Below are 20938 nucleotides of genomic sequence, written 5' to 3'. Positions count from 1 at the left end.
CAGGGGCGTAGGATACGATTTTAAATGGAGCGGCAATACAACAACAAAACACGAGAGGTGTTAATTATAGTTGGCTAAGTAGACACCATAAAGAAACGTTTATAAACTTGGAGCCTAAATGACGTCCAATAATCCTGGAATCATCGTTAAATAATCAAATAGAAAACACTACCGTCAACAGCAGCAGCAGCAAGGCGTCTTGTGACACAATATCCAAGTGCTTCAATCATAACTGGCACAGATTCGAGTGCTAATTCTGAATCGGCACAAAATGAACGCCACATACATTAAGATTAAATTATATTTTATTGTTTTAGCTTTCATTGAGTTTGGTATGAGAAGTGAGCAATCTTTAGTTACGTACAAGCTGAAATAGGCAGTGCAGGCAGGTGTTAATAAGTAGTGCAAGCTGGACAGGCCATTACTATCGTTTGTGCTGATGTGAGCTAAGCTTCATAGCGGCTCAGAAATGGCCCGTGATATCGAGCACGACGCTAAACTAAACGTATTGTGTAGCGTTTGTATAAATGTTATTTGAAGTGCTGGTGGTTTTGGATGGAGGATGAAAATACAGTGATAGCCAGCAATAAAAAAGAGGTTGCATCAAGAATCTTGATATAAGATCATTAGAATATTTATTATTTAATCTGGTAAGCATGATGCTGACCCAAATTAATAAATTAAAATAAATCGATTTAGGTACACATGGGTTCAGCGGTTTTTTTTCAATAGTTATCCCACCGAAGCGTAGCGTAGGCGGGAATGCCAAAACGTGTAGAGCTAAACCTAATTTACCGCCGCGTAGCGGCGGCGCTCGGCTAGTAGGGTACTATTATACTCGTAGCACTACCAGGAAAAAAAAAGATTATGGAGAGAATAAGTTGAAAAGCTTACAGTCAATCCACTCGCTGGCGATTAGAACAAGATTGTCGAGAAAGCGAGCACTTCACTTGTTGGGAAACTTGCTTACGACTAAAAAGATTGCAGCCTTTGAGCATTAAATCTAAAGGAAACAATAAGTACCCTCATAAAACGTTACACGTCGATTTTCTTTTGGGAACTCCAAGTGGATACAGTATTGACGTTAGATTGAGGAGCTGACCTATGCATTACTATTTACTGATCTGTAGAATGCCACAGGTGCTACTAGCGGTATTAACCAGTCTGTGAATTAAATGCGATAAATAATTTGATAAAATGCGTGAAACTATTATAAGCGAAGAGCTACTTAGCTTCAACGTCGTTTTCTCATTCGCCACGTCCCAATTGAGTGTTTGAACTAACCTACCATTTCCAAATTTTCAGCATCGAGAAGAACACTCGACGATGGGGGTTAATGCGAGCAAGAACACCACTTTTCATCCTCAAGTTCCCAGCTGTTGGAATGCAGCGGACATGCCATCGCAAAAGGACAAGGTCGCGATCGTCACGGGTGCCAACTCGGGAATTGGGTTCGAAATGGCACTCGAATTAGCGCGTAAAGGAGCTAATGTGATCCTGGCCTGTCGCAATCAAGAACGCGGCCTCCACGCCCAGGCCGACATTAAAAAAAATCATAGCAACGACGCCTGATTCTGGTAGTGTTAAGTTCATGCAGGTCGACATGGGTGACCTGACCAGCGTTCGCAGCTTCTGTGAAGAGTTTACGAAAACTGGATCTGCTGATTAACAATGCCGGAATCGGTGGTGGCACGTACACGAAAACAGTTGACGGCTATGAACTGATATTTGCGACTAATTACTTAGGCCACTTCGCCATGACAGCGCAGCTTTTTGATATGCTGAAGAAATCAGCGCTGTCACGTGTTGTCTCTGTGAGTAGTTTCCTACACTGGTACGGGACGTTGGTCTTTGACGAAGACAATATCATGGCCAAGAGCTCAAAGGAGCACGGGCAAGTCAGAACGTACTCGATCTCCAAGCTGTGTCTTCTACTCTTCACCGTTGAGCTCGACCGTCGTCTGAAAGCTGCAGGAATTGAGAATATCACGGCGGCTGCGGCTCATCCTGGATACTGTGACACCAAGATCATGAAGAAAACGGCTGAAACCAACAGCAGTTGGTTCTGGTGGTTGAATTTCCATGTCTATGGGATGTTCCCGCCTCAGAGCGCTCCGAAAGGTGCGCTGTCTGCGCTGTATGCTTCCACAGCTGATGGGGTGAAGGGCGGTGACTTTTATGGGCCCAAGTATTTGGAAGTCTACGGTCACCCCGTTCGTGAGGAACCTGCTAAGCTAAGCAAGTCTGAGACGGCAGCTTCCAAGCTGTGGGCGTATAGCGAGGAGCTGACGCAACTTAAGTTCGACTTCGCTCAGTAACTGCCCCCCCCTCCCCCAGTGATCTTGCGGACAAGGAATTCCAACAAATTAAAGAATGGAGATGGTTATATGCTGGGAGGTTAAAGTTTGTGCTCGAGCTACTTAAAGATTGACTAAACACGACACAAACCAAATATCATATGATATTTTTGATAGTACTAGTACTATTTCGATATTTAAGATCAACTGTAACTCAGTTTTTCAAAAGATAACATATATTAACTTGGAAATTTGAAAAATAGTAAATACTAGATGATGTTTTATGATATTTCTCACTTAAGTACGTTTATTGCCATCTACTCTTTCGGTCAGGTTCTAAAACAGCAGTAGTGATGGCAGGCCTTAAGACTGTCGAGTATTTGCTCTAGTATCTCACTGTGACACAGACAAAGGCGATCGAGATGGAAAACTGCAAAATGTTGCAGTTGTTTAAAGTCGATAGAGCGAAATCAAGGTATTTTTTCTTGTTCTCTGCCGATAGCCTCGTCCACATCGTGCTCTGCAGCCTGTGACGCTAGATTGATACGCTCAGCATGGCGTTTTCATGTTCACGTAATCAAAATACAGTACTGTAGATCATTCTATTAATAATAACTACTGACCACATAATCACAAAATAATCGTCAACATGGATTTGTTTTGCCACTGATGAGCCCTTCGGTACTGTATTAATTCCAACCCTTGGAATACCCTCCGACAGGAATAAAATATCGGTTACATTTAAAATTACCTCGCACCTCTCCCTCGTAATATAGAAAGCAAAATTACCAAAAATGACTGCTCTGAGGTACTTAACTATGGGAAAGTCACTATTGTGCTGAAGTAGTCTGCTCTGCAGTACCCTTTTTAAAATCACGAAAACTTGTATCCAGATAGACGCAGTAGCAGCGCGGCGAGCCGAGCACTACACTTTCCAGTACATTCTATCTCCATATTGCGAGCGCAGCAAAGCGAAGCGCGGCTGGTCACTTTTTGCTTAGGTCATCCCCATAATGAACACTAGTCAAATGTTTTGTTTTTTATCCTTGGGTGCTCCCGGGTGGTTCCCGTTCCCGGGCCCTACGGAAGTTCATATGTACAGTACAGTACGTATAATACCTACTTTGAAGTAGATCACAAGGCGGCCTATAAAAAATATTACATGTACCTACTTTGGAGACTGGACGTAGTTTACCGATACTGTTAATATTCGACAAACCCATGGCTCCCAGTGGCAATAAGATTAACATATATCAGTACTACACGGCTCGGTAGCTTGGCGAATCTTCATTCATCAAAACACCACAAGAAGCCCACTTCACCGCTCCCCAACACCCACATCATCATGACTGACACTTGCCCCCGTTTGCCTGTCCCTGAAAAATGGGATGCGCATAAGATTTCGTCCCAGAAGGGGAAAATCGCCGTCGTTACCGGGGCCAACTCCGGCATTGGCTACGAGACCGCCCTCGAGCTTGCACGCAACGGAGCCCACGTGATTTTGGCCTACCGAAATGAAATACGCGGCCGTGAAGCCGAATCCAGGCTGCGCGAGACGCTTGCTTCCACTCCAGAAACTGGCACCGTGGAGTTCATGAAATTGGACGTGGGGACTTAAGCAGCGTCGAGAAGTTTTCAGAAGAGTTCAAGGCCAAGTACAAACGCCTAGATTTGCTCATAAATAACGCAGGCGTCGCTGGAGGTGACTTTACTCTGTCCGAAGATGGTTACGAGTTGTTGTTCGCCACCAACCACTTAGGCCACTTCGCATTAACGGCACGATTATTCGCTCTGATCAAGAGCAGTACCCCGTCACGCATCGTGAACGTGAGCAGCCAGGTTCATCGGCAGCCTAAGGTCTTCGATGAAGACGAGATTATGCTGAATGACGCTGAAAAATACTCACCGATGCAGAATTACGGCGTCACCAAGCTCTACAACATCATGTTTGCGAAGGAGCTTAACCGTCGAATGAAGGCCAACGGGGTAGAAGGGGTCACTGCGGCTGCTTGTCACCCGGGTCTGTCGGTCAGCGGTCTCACGTCGAAAACTGCGTCCGCGAGTAGCAGTTGGCTGTGGTGGTTGTTTTACAAGGTGGCGGTGTATTTCCCAAGCCAGAGCGCTCAAATGGGAGCTCTGTCAACGTTGTATGCTGCTGTTGGAGACGCTGTGGAGGGCGGTGACTATTTTGGTCCTAATTATCTAGGTCTCTACGGCCACCCAATTCGTGAGGCTCCATCGGGGCTAAGCGACGCGAAGGATGCGGCGGCGAAGCTGTGGGCTTTCAGTGAAAAGCTGGCGAAGCTGGCTTTTGAAGTCAGCAAATGACGAAGTATCAGGATGAAAACTCCTTTATTTCTGCTGAAAAGTAATGCCATGGCAAGTGATCTTAGCTAACTAAATTCGTTGCGCAGCAAGATAGAATCGGGAAGTTTTAATACTGGGAGGTACATGTACATGTATGTAGCGAAGCTAGATAATGGGAAGCCCAACAGGGAAGTCTCAGGATGAAGACCCCTTTATTTCTGCTAAAAAGAAATGAAATGACATGCGATCTTAGCTAACTAAATTCGTTGCGCAGCAAAATAGAAAAGTCATGTCTTTACGGACTACGCATTGGTTAATATTGATTTCAGCCACTTAACGACGATGTCACTTCTGTGCAAAACCCGCGTAACGATGTGCGCATCAACATATCGATAATTACGGCCTAATTAATCTCGGCTTAAAGAGCCCCGCTTGCGGGTCTCTGTTCGGCTTGTTTAACATTAATCTTGAAAAATAAAAACAAGAAATCTGATAAGTGACACACCTTCCTCCCCCTACCACCCATCCTCTACGCCCCAGAGCCACTCATGTCCAAAACGGGCTCAAGCGCTCACAGACATCGAAACGTCAGTGAGCCGGTATGTGTGAGCTGTTCACCGTAGCGCTAGCTATTTCTATACTGACTGTTAGCGTTTGGATATCGTATTCTGATAAAAGAGATGAGCGACAGCGATTCGAAGAGGTAAGTTTCACCGAGTTCCCGTGGGAGTGCCCACCACTGGTTGTCAAATGGCAAAAAGACTGGGCTGCTTTCCGAGCGTACATTAATCAGTACCAGGAGGGGACGCACCAGATATTCCGTCTACGTACTTCGACATCCGTCCAGAAGAAGAGCCGGGCAGAACCAGGTGCGCACCAGGTCGGCAGCAAGTGACAAGGTGGCCTCTGGAGGCGACGAGACCGCATATACTGTTGTAACTGGTCAACTCAACTGATGACACAAAAAGGAGAAATCACGGTAGTGCCTCTGATGACGCTAGATAGGCACCCACTCCTTCTGAATCGCGCAGATAAAACATCTAATTCATTCTTTGATTTTCCTGGAAACTAATAGATTAACAGCCGCAAGACTCGACTTTCCTTTTACCATGTCTTCAAACGATGATTCAGACTTTGAACAAGTGGAAGATGAGCCTGCTCCAACGAGTAAAAGTGGAGCAGTGGGGACACGCGCGACAAGAACGAAGATAGACCTCAAATAGATCACTATTGAGCCCTTTGATGGATCGACCAAGGATGGATTCATAGACAGTGGCGCTTATGATTGGTTGGAGCGACTCAAAGTACAGATACACCTGGCAGAGACACTCACGGAGCGAAAGTGGCCGGAAACGGTGAAGTGCGGTGTTCTTGCCTCCCGACTCACGAGTGAAGCTGGTACCTGGTACTACCACAACAGCTCTAACCTTCCGAAGGACTCTTTCTGTGACCTCGCGAACAAGTTCATGGAGAACTTCCGGTGTAAGCTCCCGGTGCAGACGATTGCAGTCACTCTGGCGAACACACGCAAATTTCCCCAGGAAACATATGCTACCTACGCTCACCGACTCTCCCAGATTGCAGTAGGGCTATATCCTGGCAAAGTCAACTCGTATACTGAGCAGCAGGCGCTGAGTACTTTCATCAACCATGCTTACCCTAGCTTCCGTGTTGATCTGGAAGCCAAACTTGACCAAGAAGCGGAGGACGCTACCGGAGAACTTGAAAGCGCAGTGGTCCTACTGACCAAACTAGCCAAAAGTGATGGAAAAATTAACCCTAACAAACGACGCAGCGATGATTTTAGCCGAGACGGCAGTGACAAGAAATCCCGAATTAGTGGCAGCGCTTCAGCTACTACTGCCAAGACCCCTAGGCCCCGTTGGAACTTCTCAAACGCTTTGTGCAAGACATGCAATGAACGAGGTCACACGACAAACTACCACGATCGTCATGTCGCCCAGCAAGCCCGTAGCCGTGAAGTTCAAGGCGAACAAAACGAGAGTCATGACTGAAGACACGGGGTGTTGAGACACCGAGTTATTTCCGTTTGATCCTGGAACTCAAAACTTTCCGCTGTACATTGACTCGGCAGCTTCTCACCACATGACTGGGGAAGCGAAGCTGCTGACTAATCTACAGCAATGTGCAACTCACGAGGTGAAACTTCCGGCTGGGCATGTTATGAAAGGTGATCAATGGGGCTCACTGGTCTTATTTGGGACCAAAGGGACTAAAATTGACGAAGTAGGGTTTATACCAGGTCTAGAAAAAACTACTTTCAGTATCGAAACTATCTCAACGTGGTTTTAAGTGTGACTTTACTGAAGATTGGTGTGTAGTCTACGGCCCTCCGCTCCTGCGAGGAAAGATGATTAATGGAGTTTATGGCTACCAAGAAGAAAGTCATACCAGATTGAGCGCAGAAGATGGTGTGGTAGCGATTGAGCTTGAAAGGAGTGGGTTAGTAAAAGGTCTGAAGATTATTGGCTCCAGAAAAATCCCGGACCGTCCATGTGAAGACTGTACACTCGGCAAGATATCCAGTCGCCCGGCACCTCGTCGAAGTACAAGATCTCAAGAAGAGAAAGATCTAGCTTGCCATGCAGACCTTGCAGGGAAGTACCAGCGAAGCATCCATGGGAACCACTACATGCTGGTAATCAAGTGGCTGAACTATACTCACGTGTACTTTATCAAGACGAAGGATGAAGCTGTGGAGTGCTTTAGAAAGTTCCTACTTATGATTAAAAACCGTGAAGACTCACGGAAAATCCGTGTTCTGCGAATGGACAATGGAGGGGAATTCATCAACGAGGAATTTAATACTCTATGTGATGAAGCAGGCCTGGAACGACAATTTTCTGAGCCCGACGTACACTACCAGAATGGTGTGGTGGAAAGAACGAACCGAACACTCATCGAGGCGGCACGGGCAATGCTGATCCAAGCTGGTTTACCCCACAACCTATGGGAGTACGCTGTCCGAGCTGCTGCATACATGAGAAACCGAGTAACTTCACTCAGCGAACCATCAACAACGCCCTACACTAAGTACCATGGAAAATGCCGGACCTGTCGGACTCTCGCACCTTTGGAGAAGTGTTACAGTGCTTCTACCGCCCGAAAAGCGCGGCACTTTGTTCAAGTTTAGACCAGTAGGCCAAAGAGGAGTATTCGTGGGGCATGATGAACAACGCAAGGGTTACTTTGTATACGTGAGAGAAGGTGGAGCAAGAATTGTGAATACGTGCGACGTTAAGTTCCTGGGCTCACCGTTGAAGCGCCCAAGAGCACAGTACCCAGGTGTTCCCTCTACAAGAACAATTCTCACCTACAACCAGCGGCGACTCAATGCGGTGAAGACCAACGGATAGGACATCCGCTCCCACCGAGGACGACCAAACACGGGAAAGAAACGCAGCTTTATTCCCAACGGCAATTTTCGAGGAACTCAATGAGGCTACAGATTTAACCAGGCGGAGGCGATCGGAGCGGATATCCAGCCGTAACATTGAAGCCGCTTTCTTAGCCATGACTGAAGTGATCCAAGAACCACTGACATTGGAGGCTCCCCTCAGTGGTCGGAATGGGAAAAAGCGATACGGGTTGAGATCGAAGCACTAGGATCAAATGGGACGTTCACACTGGTGACTCCCCCTACAGGTGCTCATGTTATCGGGACAACCATGAACTTTCGAGTTAAGCGCCATGCAGATGGCAAAGTCGAACGACTACGGGCCCGGGTCTGCGCGCAAGGCTTTCAAGAAATTTACATGATTGGCTATATTGATACGTACGTGCCCGTTGCGCGACTCGTTTCAATTCGGGTCTTCTTGGCCGAGTGTAACCAATCTGGACTTCTCATCAGACAAGGTGATGTCCCAACTGCATTTGTTAAAGCTAACCTTCGTGAGTTGATTTATGTTAAACAGCTCCGAGGCTTCGAAGAAGGAGAACCTGGTCAGGCTTGGCTACTTCGTAAAGCTCTGTATGGATTAAAACAAGCCGTTCGAGAATGGTACATCGAACTCGACAACGTTTTGCGATCTACCGGTTTAGAACCTACTCGAGAGAATCCGTGTGTCTACAAGCACCAAACCAAAGTCCTAATCGTACTTGTCTATGTAGATGACATCCTGGTGGGCTACAAGAACATCGAAGATATGCAGCAACTGATGAATGCATTGGAAGAGAAATATCAAATCAAGGACTTGGGAGAATTATCGTGGTTCCTTGGAATGCGTATAACCCGGGACATGGACTCTGGTGTGATGACTATCGACCAAGAACAGTATGCCACTGAAGTTTGTGAACGTTTCGCCATGAACAATTGCCGTACTTGGGAAATTCCAATGGATCAGAGCACTATACTATACCCTGGCGAAGAAAAAGACGCTCTTGCCTCCAAAGTCCCTTACCAACAAGCTGTAGGTGCTCTCTTGTACCCCAGCCGAGTAACGAGGCCGGATATTGCGTATGCAGTCAAGCAAGTCGCCACACGAGCTGCAAAATCCACAGTGAATCACTGGAATGCTGCGAAGAAGATTCTACGCTATGTCTGGGGAACGAGATCAGCAGCACTTACTTATCGCCGTAGCAGTCAAGTCCCCAGAATCAAAGCGTTCACTGATGCAGACTGGGCGAACAACATCACCGACAGAAAGCCGATCTCTGGAGTTATTGTCCAAGTGTATGGATGTACAGTACATTGGATCTGCAAGCGGCAATCTGTGGTGGCGAAGTCTTCTACTGCAGCCGAATTCATCGCATGTTCAATGGGAGTCGAGGAGGTCACGTGGATTCAACTCTTCATGAACGCCATTGGACAAAGTCACGAAGAAGATCGACTCCTCGTGCTCGTAGGCAACAAGTCTACCATTCACCGAATTACGAGCGGCAAGACATCGAAAGCTCAAAAGACTATTGGCGTCATGTACCATTCGATCAAAGACGCGTACAAGAAGGGCAGCGTCAAACTGAAATATTGCCCTACAACTACAATGCTTGCCGACGGACTCACAAAAGCGCTCAGAACGAAACGATTTCTGAACCATCACACAAGGATCGGACTCGCTCTTCATCTGACTCCAGCTGAGTTGCGGGGAAGTTGTAACTGGTCAACTCAACTGATGACACAAAAAGGAGAAATCGCGGTAGTGCCTCTGATGACGCTAGATAGGTACCCACTCCTTCTAGATCGCGCAGATAAAACATCTAATTCATTCTTTGATTTTCCTGGAAACTAATATCTACCTCCCAGAAAAACGTGACCGCTCAGAGTCATTATATACCTGGACACCTCTGATCGCACGACAACACCATTTGGCCTCCTTCCAGAAAAGGAAAACATTGAGCACGCTGAGCTTTTATACGCACACGAGCCAAAAAATGGGGATTGCAGCGCCTTATTCGACAGTCGAGCATGCATGCAACAAGATGTCGTCGGTCGAAATCAACAGGTGCTTACAGGACATGCCATCAAACTCAGAGCTTATCGGATTCTGAAAATCCAATGGCGTATGCATCGCTCAGTGTGGAGCACGACACGGTGTCGACACATCCACGCCCGTGATAAAACTCATAGGGCCCTTCATAAAGCGGCAATTGGAAGAACCACCCGGCATGTCAAGACCATCGAATCCGTGTACCCCGCAATATTATCAGAGGAGAACGTTAGCTGCGCACTCTTACCAGCAATCGGTACGGTTATTACGCTTACAGGTCATTAGTCCGCCGCTAAACGAAATTCGTTCGACCACTCATCCGGACTGCCACACAGGCCCCCAGCCTTACGTTGTTTCGATAAATGAATCCCATTTTCGTTGACGAAGGAGCGCACTTTCATTTCTGCTGTGTTCACTTCCGGACCCAATTGGAACAGAAAGCGTTGGCATCTTATGGAGCGGTTTGGCAGCCGCCTCGACGACGGTGTGTGTCGCCTAAGACGCGGCATCCTCACCTTCGGCTCGAGCTGTTGTTGTTTATTAATGAGGATCACCGCTTATGGAAGGCAGCGGCGGGTCGAAGGTGGTGAACCGTAGGTTGCGCAGTGTGTATTTAACACCAGATACACAACATTGTTTTGCAGTTTTGCCCCAGCTTTGTCAGATCCACAGTGATTGGCCGGCTTTGTCAAATTTACAGCAAGAAAATATGTAGACCTATTTCAATTCGACTACAAATCGTTTTTAAAGTGTGCGTAGACGTCGAAGTTCAGCAGCCTAGTCAATATGATATTTTCGTGCATTGTGGTATGTAATATGCGCCGTGCTGGATATGGGCAGGGCTCCCGATTATGGCATTGTTATTTATCAGGTGCCCACCTTCAGCATAAATAATGGTAGTGGATAGCTAGTGTCCAGCAACACATTATGACATTTACAAAGAGCACGCAATAAATAAGAGCATAATGTAAAGCAAAGTAAATTCGTGTTAATTGCTAACGAGTGGTCTCATCGACGGTCTGTCCTGTCCTGTACCCACCGTTTTGCCGCACGAGAAGCACCATTTCCAGGGTAATTGACTGCAGGCTGTGACACGCTTGCCTGAACATCGTCCGTGCAACGCTTAAACCCGCTCAACCAGGTTAGACGTGGGCGGAATAATGCTTAGCAAATTGTACATTGGTTGAACCTCTGCCAGCCGCGTCTCTTTTGTAGATGCTCTACAAAAGAGCCTTCTTCCTCGCTGGCCGCTGCATCCTCATATGCACTAAGTGCTTTTCATCCGCGCAGCTGAAGAGCCGCAACGCCGCCTTTCTCCGCCCTTGTCAGCTGGTGACTGTCTCCGAGGACGCGTACGCAACCCGACTCGAAGTCAGGACTGTGAACTAAGTCGGCACGGGGTCCTATATGACACAAAAAGTTTTTGAAATGCACGTTGACTCACAATATTGTACAATAAAAACGTTTACCGAGATATGTGGCGTACTACGGTTTTACGGCAATAAGACCGTCAAACCACACCCGAACATCCAACAATGTGACGCTTGAGCCTTGTAGTGCTTTAGAAACTGATTCCATCTTTTTCAGCCCCTTGAGCAGCGACAGCAGGCGCTTGTTGCACGACGGCGCTGGAAGGACGTCCACGAGCGCATCATCTGTCGGTTCGAAATGCTAGAGGAGCTGAAAGTAGCTATTGAGCATACAAAACGTTGATCTCCAGCGTGTGTCCTGTCGAATCACAGGACGAAGTGTCGTCTTTAACCTACATTTATAGTCATATCAAATTTAAAATTGCGAAGTTAGTACTATACTTAGATAATATAAAATCATACAATAGCAATTACCCGTAGTCGCACCATTAGAGCTTAATATCCTGCCAAGTCTTCTTCATGCTGCTGCATATCCACTTACGGCGCAGTTGTCCCCTACAAAAAATAAACAATCCACCAGCTGCTTACCAAAGTGGCGGAGCAGCATGCCAGCAAGAAACGCATAGTGCTTGCGCGCCGATAGGTCCTCATCCGGCTCGCTCAGGGGCGGCGCTATGCAGAGGAGCAGGGACTTCAAAGCACCGTCGACTTCATAGCAGGCGAAGACTGCAGCAAAATACTCAGACGTGTAGCTCCAGCCGTCCAGAACTAGAACAAATTGCTGAGGCATCTCGGCAGCGATGTGACGCTTCACAATTCGAGTGAGACTTTCCATGGATCGCTGAAGTATCTCGACACAAATCGGGTCCAAATTTGGGCAATTGAGTAGCACAAAAATTAGTTTGACATAATTAAAAAAACAAATGTACACTAAGTTAAAAAATGGCTTACCTTCTTGTAGCAGGATTCTCGCAGAATTTGAGCGGGAGGCCGTTCTTGACAATCCAGTCGAGCCAGCCGAAAAGGTTGACTTCCAACCGCCGGACGTAGCTTAGCAGCGAGCCAGTCTCAGCGGAAAGTGCAGACAGCATAACGGCCTCGTAGTCCGGGTGCTCCCGACGGACGTGCTGCATGAGGTTAGAGTAGCCGTTCCTCCGAGTCTGCTTCCGAACCGTACCGCAGCGATAGCGGAAGTACTCAGATACGATTTCGTCAAAAGCGTTACGGCACGGTCGGAGGTAGAACCCGGTTACCTGGGCTGGCGTGAGGGTGGTGTGGCGGGGGCGCGGGGCGAGAGCCATGGTAGTTTAGCGAAGAGGCGAGTGGTTTTTGAAATTAAAAATGAAAAGTGAAGAAGCCAGCAAGCTGTGTGTAGCTGGCTTTGATAGTTGCTGGTAGCAGCGTATTTTAAGTATGTGGGAAGTCATGGTTGGTTGTGAGAGGTACATAATGATAAAGAGGTTCGAATCATAACTTATGGCAGATGACTCTTTAGTCAATCAATAACGTACAGGTAAACATAAATAAATATTTATTTATGATTTCCGGAAGAATTAAATGAAAAGCCGATGCTTGAACTAAGGCAAGAATGCTCGTTTCACGATATTGTTCGGTCTAACTGGTTTGAATAGCATTCCTGGAACACGCTATTGGATAAAACACTAAACTATCAAGACTTACCAATTATAAACCTGTATAGGTTATATAGGTCGCTATGCCTGGTAAAACACCCCAGGAGGTAAGCTACAAACGTAATTTGTTGGTCACTCCAGAGTAGATTGCTAAAAACTTTTGCAGAGGCGACTGTAGGGGGGGCTTTTGATGTAAAAATAAGTTTGGGAAGCTTTTTCAACTTGGCTTGGTAAAAAAACAGGACCTGAATAGAAACCCTTTCTCTAAATAGCAGTTATTAATAAGATAAATGGCTCATAAATCCTTACTTCCACATCTAATAAAGAATACTTCGAAGCAGTGGTTGGAATAAATAAATTGGTCTATCCGCCGAAAACGTTTTGCAAAAAAATTGACTAACTGCGGCACCACCGAAATAAAAATACTCAATTGCACAACGACCCGAGATTGCAATACTTAGTTGCATGGCTAAGCGAAACTGCAATACCAAATTGCAACACTACCTTCAAAATCCAACGGTAAACATATTTTACTGTGCTGAGTCCACAGGCACATTTTGAACGCTCTTGACACAAGTCTAGAGTCCCAATAAGCGCAGTTAGTCCTTAACCCCCCCCACACTTACGGCCAATTTTGCCCCCTGTCCACAACCCCACATGTTGTATATACCACATGTTAAAGACAGTCTACACTTGAATTTTGTATTACCCCTTGTAAGTACGAAACAGTTTTCTGTACTGCGGGAAGATTGTGAGATTGATCATACATTGATTGCGAGTGGCGTCACAGCGCTATGTAGCAGCATGTTGGCAAAGGCACCCACGCTAGCGTATATTAGACATGATATGAGTGCCCCTTTTACAAGTTTTGAGCCAGCTACACCCAAAACTCTATTGACTATGCTTGAGCACTGCGTTCTTTACAAAGGCCATTGGATTATGCACGACTAATTCGTACATTTTTGTTCACTACTCCTCACTACCACTACCCTCTGCACCGTTTTCGCCGACAGCTTCTTCTCCTTCTTCCTCATCGCCGTTGTCGGCACTGTCACTGTCTATCTCGTTGCTGGAGCGGCGCCGACGTTTCTTCCCTAGACTACGCATCTGAATGCCGCGCCCTACACGAGGATGAGGTCGCTTCTCTCCATTTTTCCACAGGACATGCCAGATTTGGTGGCATGTCATGGTGTTTCCTGGGTAATGGCCTGACCGAATACGATCACAGAGGTAGACACTGCATTTATATACCAAGTACAGTTAGTTGAGACAGCACTAATAATGATCGTCACCGACTTACCGTCTGTTACCATCGCTGCACGCCTCACAGTAGAACCTAGTTGCACTCCGTTGACCAACTTTCTGCTTCCGAATCGAGCAGACCTTGCATTGATGCTGACGCCTCTTTCAAACACCCTCACGGACTCAGGAAACTCTGTCAATTTGTGTTCAGCTGAAACGTTTGGGTTTTTCTCGGATGGCACGGGTGAAAATATCTACACGATAATAAACTAAGTTAGCGAAATACAACAGGTACAACATATCAGCTACCAAACATGTAGAATATACCTCTTCAACGAAATCTGCGGACGTGACCTGCAACAGTTAAGACTGCAATTCTGAGCAAAAAAACTCTGCATGATGAGCAGCAGACTCACCTGCCTGCTTCCGTGCCTCACGGTAGATGATGAATGCGTTCACAATAGCGATTTCGACAAGGCCCAAGAAGATCATCTTGTAGTACTTCCGGAAGCGAACAGGCAGCTGAAGCGAGTAACGCTGCAGTCTCAGCTGGTCGTGAATGTCTACCCCGCCCATCCAACGGTGATAGTCACGCATGGCCGATGGGCAAGGGATAATGGATCTCCGGCCACCGGGCAAGTGCCGTCCTTTGACAAAAACCAATAAAAGTTAGCATCCAATCGTCATTACAAATACCAATACAACATAATGCATGACTCGACTGTAGTGCTGTGTCCGGTGGAAAGAAGGTAAACTGGAAGACGGTCCCACCAGCGCATGACTTGTAGGAGATTGCAGCACTTCGCGACAGCTATAGTGCTGGTACTACGCTCAATATGAGATGGACGAGTGGCATCCGAAGTGATTAGATTTGGCGGGAATCCTTTCTTGTTGGTCTGCAACGGTGTATACATTCCTGGTCAGGAGCTGCATCGCTAGCTGGACCGACGTGTAAAATCGATATGTAACCACGGTATGGTAGACACCTTCTTTTTGACCAGGAAGCACTGCTTCTGTAACGGGGTAAGAGATACCGTCACTAGCTTACACTATAGTGTGGAGGAAGCTCGCAATAGTAAAACCAAGTCTTAGGTTTGTGTCAAATTCAACTCTGATTTATTTAGGACCAGGGCGGCTACCCCTGGCCTCATGTGAGCCACTCAAACACATGTCTATACCTGATTGGTCAATAAGTGAGTCTGGCTCCTCACTATCAAACAATCAGATGATGACACCTTGGCACACGCTACCCATGTGCCACTTTACCTACTTATGTAATAACTACGGAAATATATACCTACTTATGTAATTGGAGTTAAGCCCATTACACCACCCTCCTCTGTAAGTTGCGCTTACGCAACGTAAGCGCACGGAACACATTTGAAGAAAACTCGAAAACCCAACGGAGCGAAGATAGCCGAGGATAACACGACGCAGTCGACGGGCGTTAGCACCAGCGCGACGCTGGAGACAGCAGCAAACATCGACACACTAACGGCGGCGGTAACCCAGACAGCCAAGACACCGGCTGAGCCGACAGTCACGAGGATCAGCGCCGGAAGCACCCGGTCGCGCGTGATGGACGATGCCCTGGTTCCCTGGGACCTGTACGACTTGTCAGGAGCGGAGAATCCGGATACGCTCGACACTATGAAGAACCACTTTTGTCGCTTCCGCGCGACGAGGAAGAAATACATCGAAGGCGCTGATCGTGAGGGACTTCGTCGCTCCTGGTGTGCCTTCATCCGGCGATGGAACCGGATGTAGCGTGCTGGAGAAAGCTTTGTCGACTGGTTGGCGTATCGCGAGGAGATCTTCGCGGACCATTCGATTGGAGAGCTGCGCGTGAAGGTCTGCAACAACGCGTGGGATATGGATCGACTCTGCTTCGTGCACGTGAGAGAGGGATGTGAGTCCTGTGGTACTTCAACCCGTCCGACTCAACGCGAATGTAGGGAACATCTCGCTGAGCGGCCACTGAGCGGAGAGGAGTCGGGATGGATCGGGAAGTACGAGCACATCCTGTCCAGTATGGATCAGGCGGCTAATCGCGGCGTCTCACGCCGACGTTGCCCGCGTCGGAGCGCGGCGTCGTTGTCGCCTCCTCGTGCGGGTCGTTCTCGTGGCCGTTCTCGATCTTGTTCACGGTCTCCGCGGAGTGACCCGCGGGATTCTTCTTCTCAATCATCATGGTCTCATACTCGTGGACCACGTCCGGAACGTCGCAGAGAAGATTGATGCGGGGCTCCCACGTATCATGTTCTGGGGGATAACCGAGCCAACGTACCAAATAGCGGCGCGCGGTCGGAACCGCGCGCGGAACACGACTACGGACGTTTCGTTGAGCGGTCGAGCTGTGGGGATCTTCATGGTCAACGATACGCTCCACAATCCAGCGCGCATCACCCACCGAGTCAATTATCGGTGCTGGGCCTTCACGATGATACGGCGTACGCCCTGTACGTTCAGGGCGAGGTGAAGGCAGCTTCGAACCGTGCGTTGGACGCTCAGACTGGGGCTGAGCGGGCGGAAGATCGTGCCTGGCGGGCTGAGCAGATCGCGTCGAAGCTTCGGCAGTCGAATCGGGAGCTGTTATCTCGCCTACGGGGATTGGAGACGCATGTGCTTCGCTCTGCCCAGCAGGGAGATCGTCCGCGAGAGCGGGCGCCAGAAGCTGACGGGTTTCTGGCGCGTCAGGCTGGTCGCCCGACGCATGCTCCGTCTGCTGGCTCGAATCAGGAATCGTCGCAGGGAAGTACCGCTTGAGTCACCCGACGTAAAACGTCGGGTGGAGTCTAAGTGACGACGGGATGTCCAAGGTGTAGGCGTCGCTCACAGCCTTGGTTACACGAAAAGGACCGATGAAGCATGGAGCAGGTTTGTTGGCGCCGAGGTTGATAACGGCGGAAGCGCGGATCCCCTCGGTCGATAGGAGAACGCGATCTCCTATCTTGGATACATTCACGTTCTTTCGACCGTGCTTATCAGCTTGTTCCTTTTGCTTGTCCACTGCGTTTTGCAGTGCGTCGCGGACGAACCTTGCGATGGCTTGCCCTTGCATGACGAATTCCGCAACTGCCGAGCGATCGACAGGAAGCACCGAGGGGTTCGGTGTATAGCTGGCCGTGGTAACTTCTTGCTCATGAATCTTGCTGCCTGGATCGATCAAGTTTTGCGACGTCCATCTCGTTATCGGAGATGCAGTATGCCGAGGAGGCTCGATGGACTGCTTGGACGGAGAGCGAGTCAGGGCGTTCGCACTGGCTACACCCGAAGATAACCCTGAAGTCGAGTACGCCGGCAGGCCTGTTGACACCGGTGAGGCTACCGGTGTGTGCTGAGACACCGGTTCACGTACCGGTGATGACCACGACACGGACACGTTGTCCGTAGGGCTGACCGCAGCTTCATCATCCATGTCGACCGAAGGAGATTCTCTCCCACCAAGGGTGGAGCCGCCAGCATCCGTGGGGTGACCCACGGCGAGAAGTGCCGGAACACGTGGGTGGCGAGCGTTGTTCACGAAGAACGGCGTCATACCTGTCGAGGAGCGCTCGGCGTTGTTGAGTGCGAGCTCGGCTAGCGGTAGGAACGAGCTCCAGCTCGTTTTACGAAGTTGCATAGCTGCGGAGAACGTCTTCAAGGTCGCGGTTGACGCGTTCTGTTTGTCCATTTTTCTCCGGATGTGCCGTAGTCGACATTAGCAGTTTGGTTCCCGAAAAGGCGTGACCAGAACGCGGATGTAAATCGCGGGTCGCGGTCAGACACGATAGACTCCGGCAGACCGTGGTGACGAAAAATCACATCGCTGAAGTGGGCCGCGGACTCTTCCGCGGTGATTGAGGCTGCCACCGGAACAAGATGGATCATCTTGCTGAAACGATCGACAAACACAAGTACACTCGTGCGCCCGGCTGTATCGGGCGGAAGACCGAAGATGAAGTCCATCAAAATGGAGCGCCAAGCTTCCGTGGCAACCGGAAGAGGGCGCAATAAAGCTTGAGAAGTCGGAGACGGTTTGACTCGCTGGCAAGTTTCACATGTACGGACCACCCTTGCGTATCCACTTGTACATGTGCGGCCAATAGAAGTCTCGCGACAGCCGCGTACGTCTTCTCGCGACCGAGATATCCTCCAGTCGGGGCGTCATGATACTCGTGGATTATGCGCGCGCATAGATCAGAGTCGTTTGGGACGACGACTCGAGGTCCATCGAACCTGTCGATGCTGTACTTGAGCAGATTGCCGTCCAGTCGATATCGATCGATCTGATTCCGCGTGGACCTTGACAGGGCACTTAACGTGTCACTACTAGGAGCACACAGGTGCTTCATGATGGCCCCGTATATAGGGTCATCATCGTACGCTGTAGCAATCTCGTCGCCCAGCGGGAGCGTGGGCGTGGTCAACGTCAAGTTGATGCCTGACGACACGCAGACCGCACATTCGTCGTCGTCCTCATCAGCCAGCTGATGTTCTAGCGCCTCACGGGGATCGTAGTCCGGACGCCGAGACAGCGCGTCGGCGAGAATGTTATTCTTGCCCGGCTAGTAGTGAACAACGAAGCTGTACTCGGAGAAGAAGGACAGCCAACGGGCCATCCGTTGCGACAAGTGAGGGCTCTTCATCGCTGTCCGCAGCGATGCGTGATCAGTGTATACCGCAAACGACTGTTCACCGAGCAAGTACACTCTGAATTTGATCAGAGCGTACCGCATTGCCAGGAGCTCCTTGTCGTGGACTGGGTAATTCTTCTCGGCTGGCTTCAGCTGACGCGACTGATAGCTGATAACGCGTTCATGCTCGTCATCATCGAACTGCATCAGCGCACAGCCGATGGCAAAATCGCTCGCGTCGCAGACGACGTGGAATGGCTTTGAGTCATCAGCGAGCTTTAGGATCGGCGCAGACGCCAAGCTCCTCTTCACCTAGTCGAATGTAGCTTGGTGGTCCGGATTCCACTCCCAGATCACGTCCTTCTTCAGCAGCGAGGACAGCGGCTGGATCAACCCAGCGTAATTCTTCGTGTACTTGTGCAAGTAATTGGCCATGCCAAGCCACTGACGCAACTCAGTGGGGCTTGTCGGCGTTGGCCAAGCACAGATAGACGATACCTTCTCGGGATCCGCGAGCACACCTTACTTGCTCACGTAGCATCCCAACACCGGAATCTCCGGTGCGCAGAAGACACATTTCTTCAGGTTTGCGTAGAGCTTGTTCTCTCGCATCACCTGGAAGACTTGTCTCAGGTGTTTCAGATGTACTTCCACGGCACTAAGGTTGCCCTCAGCGCGGCTGTGCACGAAGATGTCGTCGAAGTAACTCGGCGCGAAGTCTCGAAGCGGGCGAAGCACATGGGAGACCATGCGATTGAAGGTGGCAGGCGCGTTCTTCAGACCCTGTGGCATTACGAGCCACGACCCGAGCATCCCGCTCGGTGTAATTACGGCGGTGAGAGGCACATCAAATGCTCTCATCAGGATCTGAAAGAATCCATCGGTCAGGTCGATGGCGCTGTAGATGAAGCTGCCAGCCATGGCGTCAAGTACCATGTCCTTCCGAGGGATCGGAGTCTGCGCGGGGATGGTGGCATCATACAACTTGCTGAATGCGTGAACAATACGTCACCCCTCTGTAGCTTTCTTCATACAGAACGGTGGACTGAAATGGGGAGAGGTACTCTCACGCACGTGACCCGCCTTTCGGCGGCCCTCGAAGAAGTCATCGATCGCTTTCACTTGATCACGAGGAAGTGGTCATTGTCTGGTGACGCAGTATTTCGTACCTGGCGCGAGGTCGATCTCATGCTGAACCCCACGATCCGCCGGTAGCTCGGCGGGGATCTCATCCGGGAATACGTCGGACTCGCAGGCGGTATCGTATACGGGATTCGCTGACTCCCGCAAGGCCTCCCAGGATTGTGTTTGGAATCGCTCCTCTCGAGCAGCCTTAGGTTCAGCACCTAGTGGACGTAAACGTACACTGTCCGTTGTGACCGCATTTGCTGACTCATCCACCGAGACTCTCTTGGTGACCAAGCATACTTGCTCGACGTCTCCAGCCTTGCGGTCCCGAAGAAAGTTCTTCCAGGACAAGCCTGGAAGGCGTGTGATCGCCGCCGCTTCGCGCGGCGTAATCGCGATTGCGATAGTGCGCGACCGATTCGGGCCTCCTTCCACGTACTCCAGCGCGCTGACCGATTCCATCGGCGGGCTATCGCTGGTCGTGGAGTCTCGACGAGGTTTCAGGCGTCGTCTCTTCGACTTCTTCTTCGACTTCCTCGAGCTTACGCTCAAGTCTGACGCACTGCTACTCGACGATGCATCACCCTCCTCTAGGCGCGGGAGTCCGTACTCGGCCGGGCCGGGAACACACGGGAGCCCCAGCTCAACCGCGGCATCGTTTGACGGAAGCCCAATCTGCTCGACAGCCGAATCGTTCGGCAGGAACCTCTGCTCTACCGCCGTCTCGTTGTGTGGGAGCCCCTGCTCGACCATCATCTCGTGTTGTGGGAGCCCCTGGTCGACCACCGTCTTGTACTGTGGGAGCCTCTGCTCAACCACTTCATCATCTACCTCGCGAAACCGCGAGGGCTCTTCGTCCAACAACGTCGCACAAGCCATGCAGAGAGGCCATCACTCGCT

The 20938-nt window shown here is 49.5% G+C and overlaps 3 protein-coding genes across 3 annotated transcripts; all 3 read left to right on the top strand.

The window, feature by feature from the left end:
- Positions 1–1868: 1868 nt before the first annotated feature.
- PITG_20326 (uncharacterized protein) lies at positions 1869–2318 on the top strand (the record flags this gene model as incomplete). The annotated part of the gene is made up of 1 exon (XM_002895615.1): positions 1869–2318. One exon carries the CDS (start codon positions 1869–1871, stop codon positions 2316–2318), a length of 450 nt encoding a protein of 149 aa, XP_002895661.1.
- Positions 2319–3642: 1324 nt separating this feature from the next.
- Positions 3643–4625, top strand: PITG_20325 (glycoside hydrolase, putative; the record flags this gene model as incomplete). Its single annotated transcript, XM_002895614.1, has 2 exons — positions 3643–3903; positions 3948–4625. 2 exons carry the CDS (start codon positions 3643–3645, stop codon positions 4623–4625), a joined length of 939 nt encoding a protein of 312 aa, XP_002895660.1.
- Positions 4626–5284: 659 nt separating this feature from the next.
- On the top strand, positions 5285–6619 carry PITG_20324 (uncharacterized protein; the record flags this gene model as incomplete). The annotated part of the gene is made up of 3 exons (XM_002895613.1): positions 5285–5307; positions 5680–5771; positions 5928–6619. The coding sequence occupies 3 exons, from the start codon at positions 5285–5287 to the stop codon at positions 6617–6619; spliced, it is 807 nt and encodes a 268-aa protein (XP_002895659.1).
- Positions 6620–20938: the final 14319 nt, after the last annotated feature.

The sequence above is a fragment of the Phytophthora infestans genome, genomic scaffold, assembly GCF_000142945.1.
Source record: "Phytophthora infestans T30-4 supercont1.148 genomic scaffold, whole genome shotgun sequence".
Classification (NCBI taxonomy): Eukaryota; Oomycota; class Peronosporomycetes; order Peronosporales; family Peronosporaceae; genus Phytophthora; species Phytophthora infestans.
This window is presented reverse-complemented; position numbering and strand designations above follow the sequence as displayed.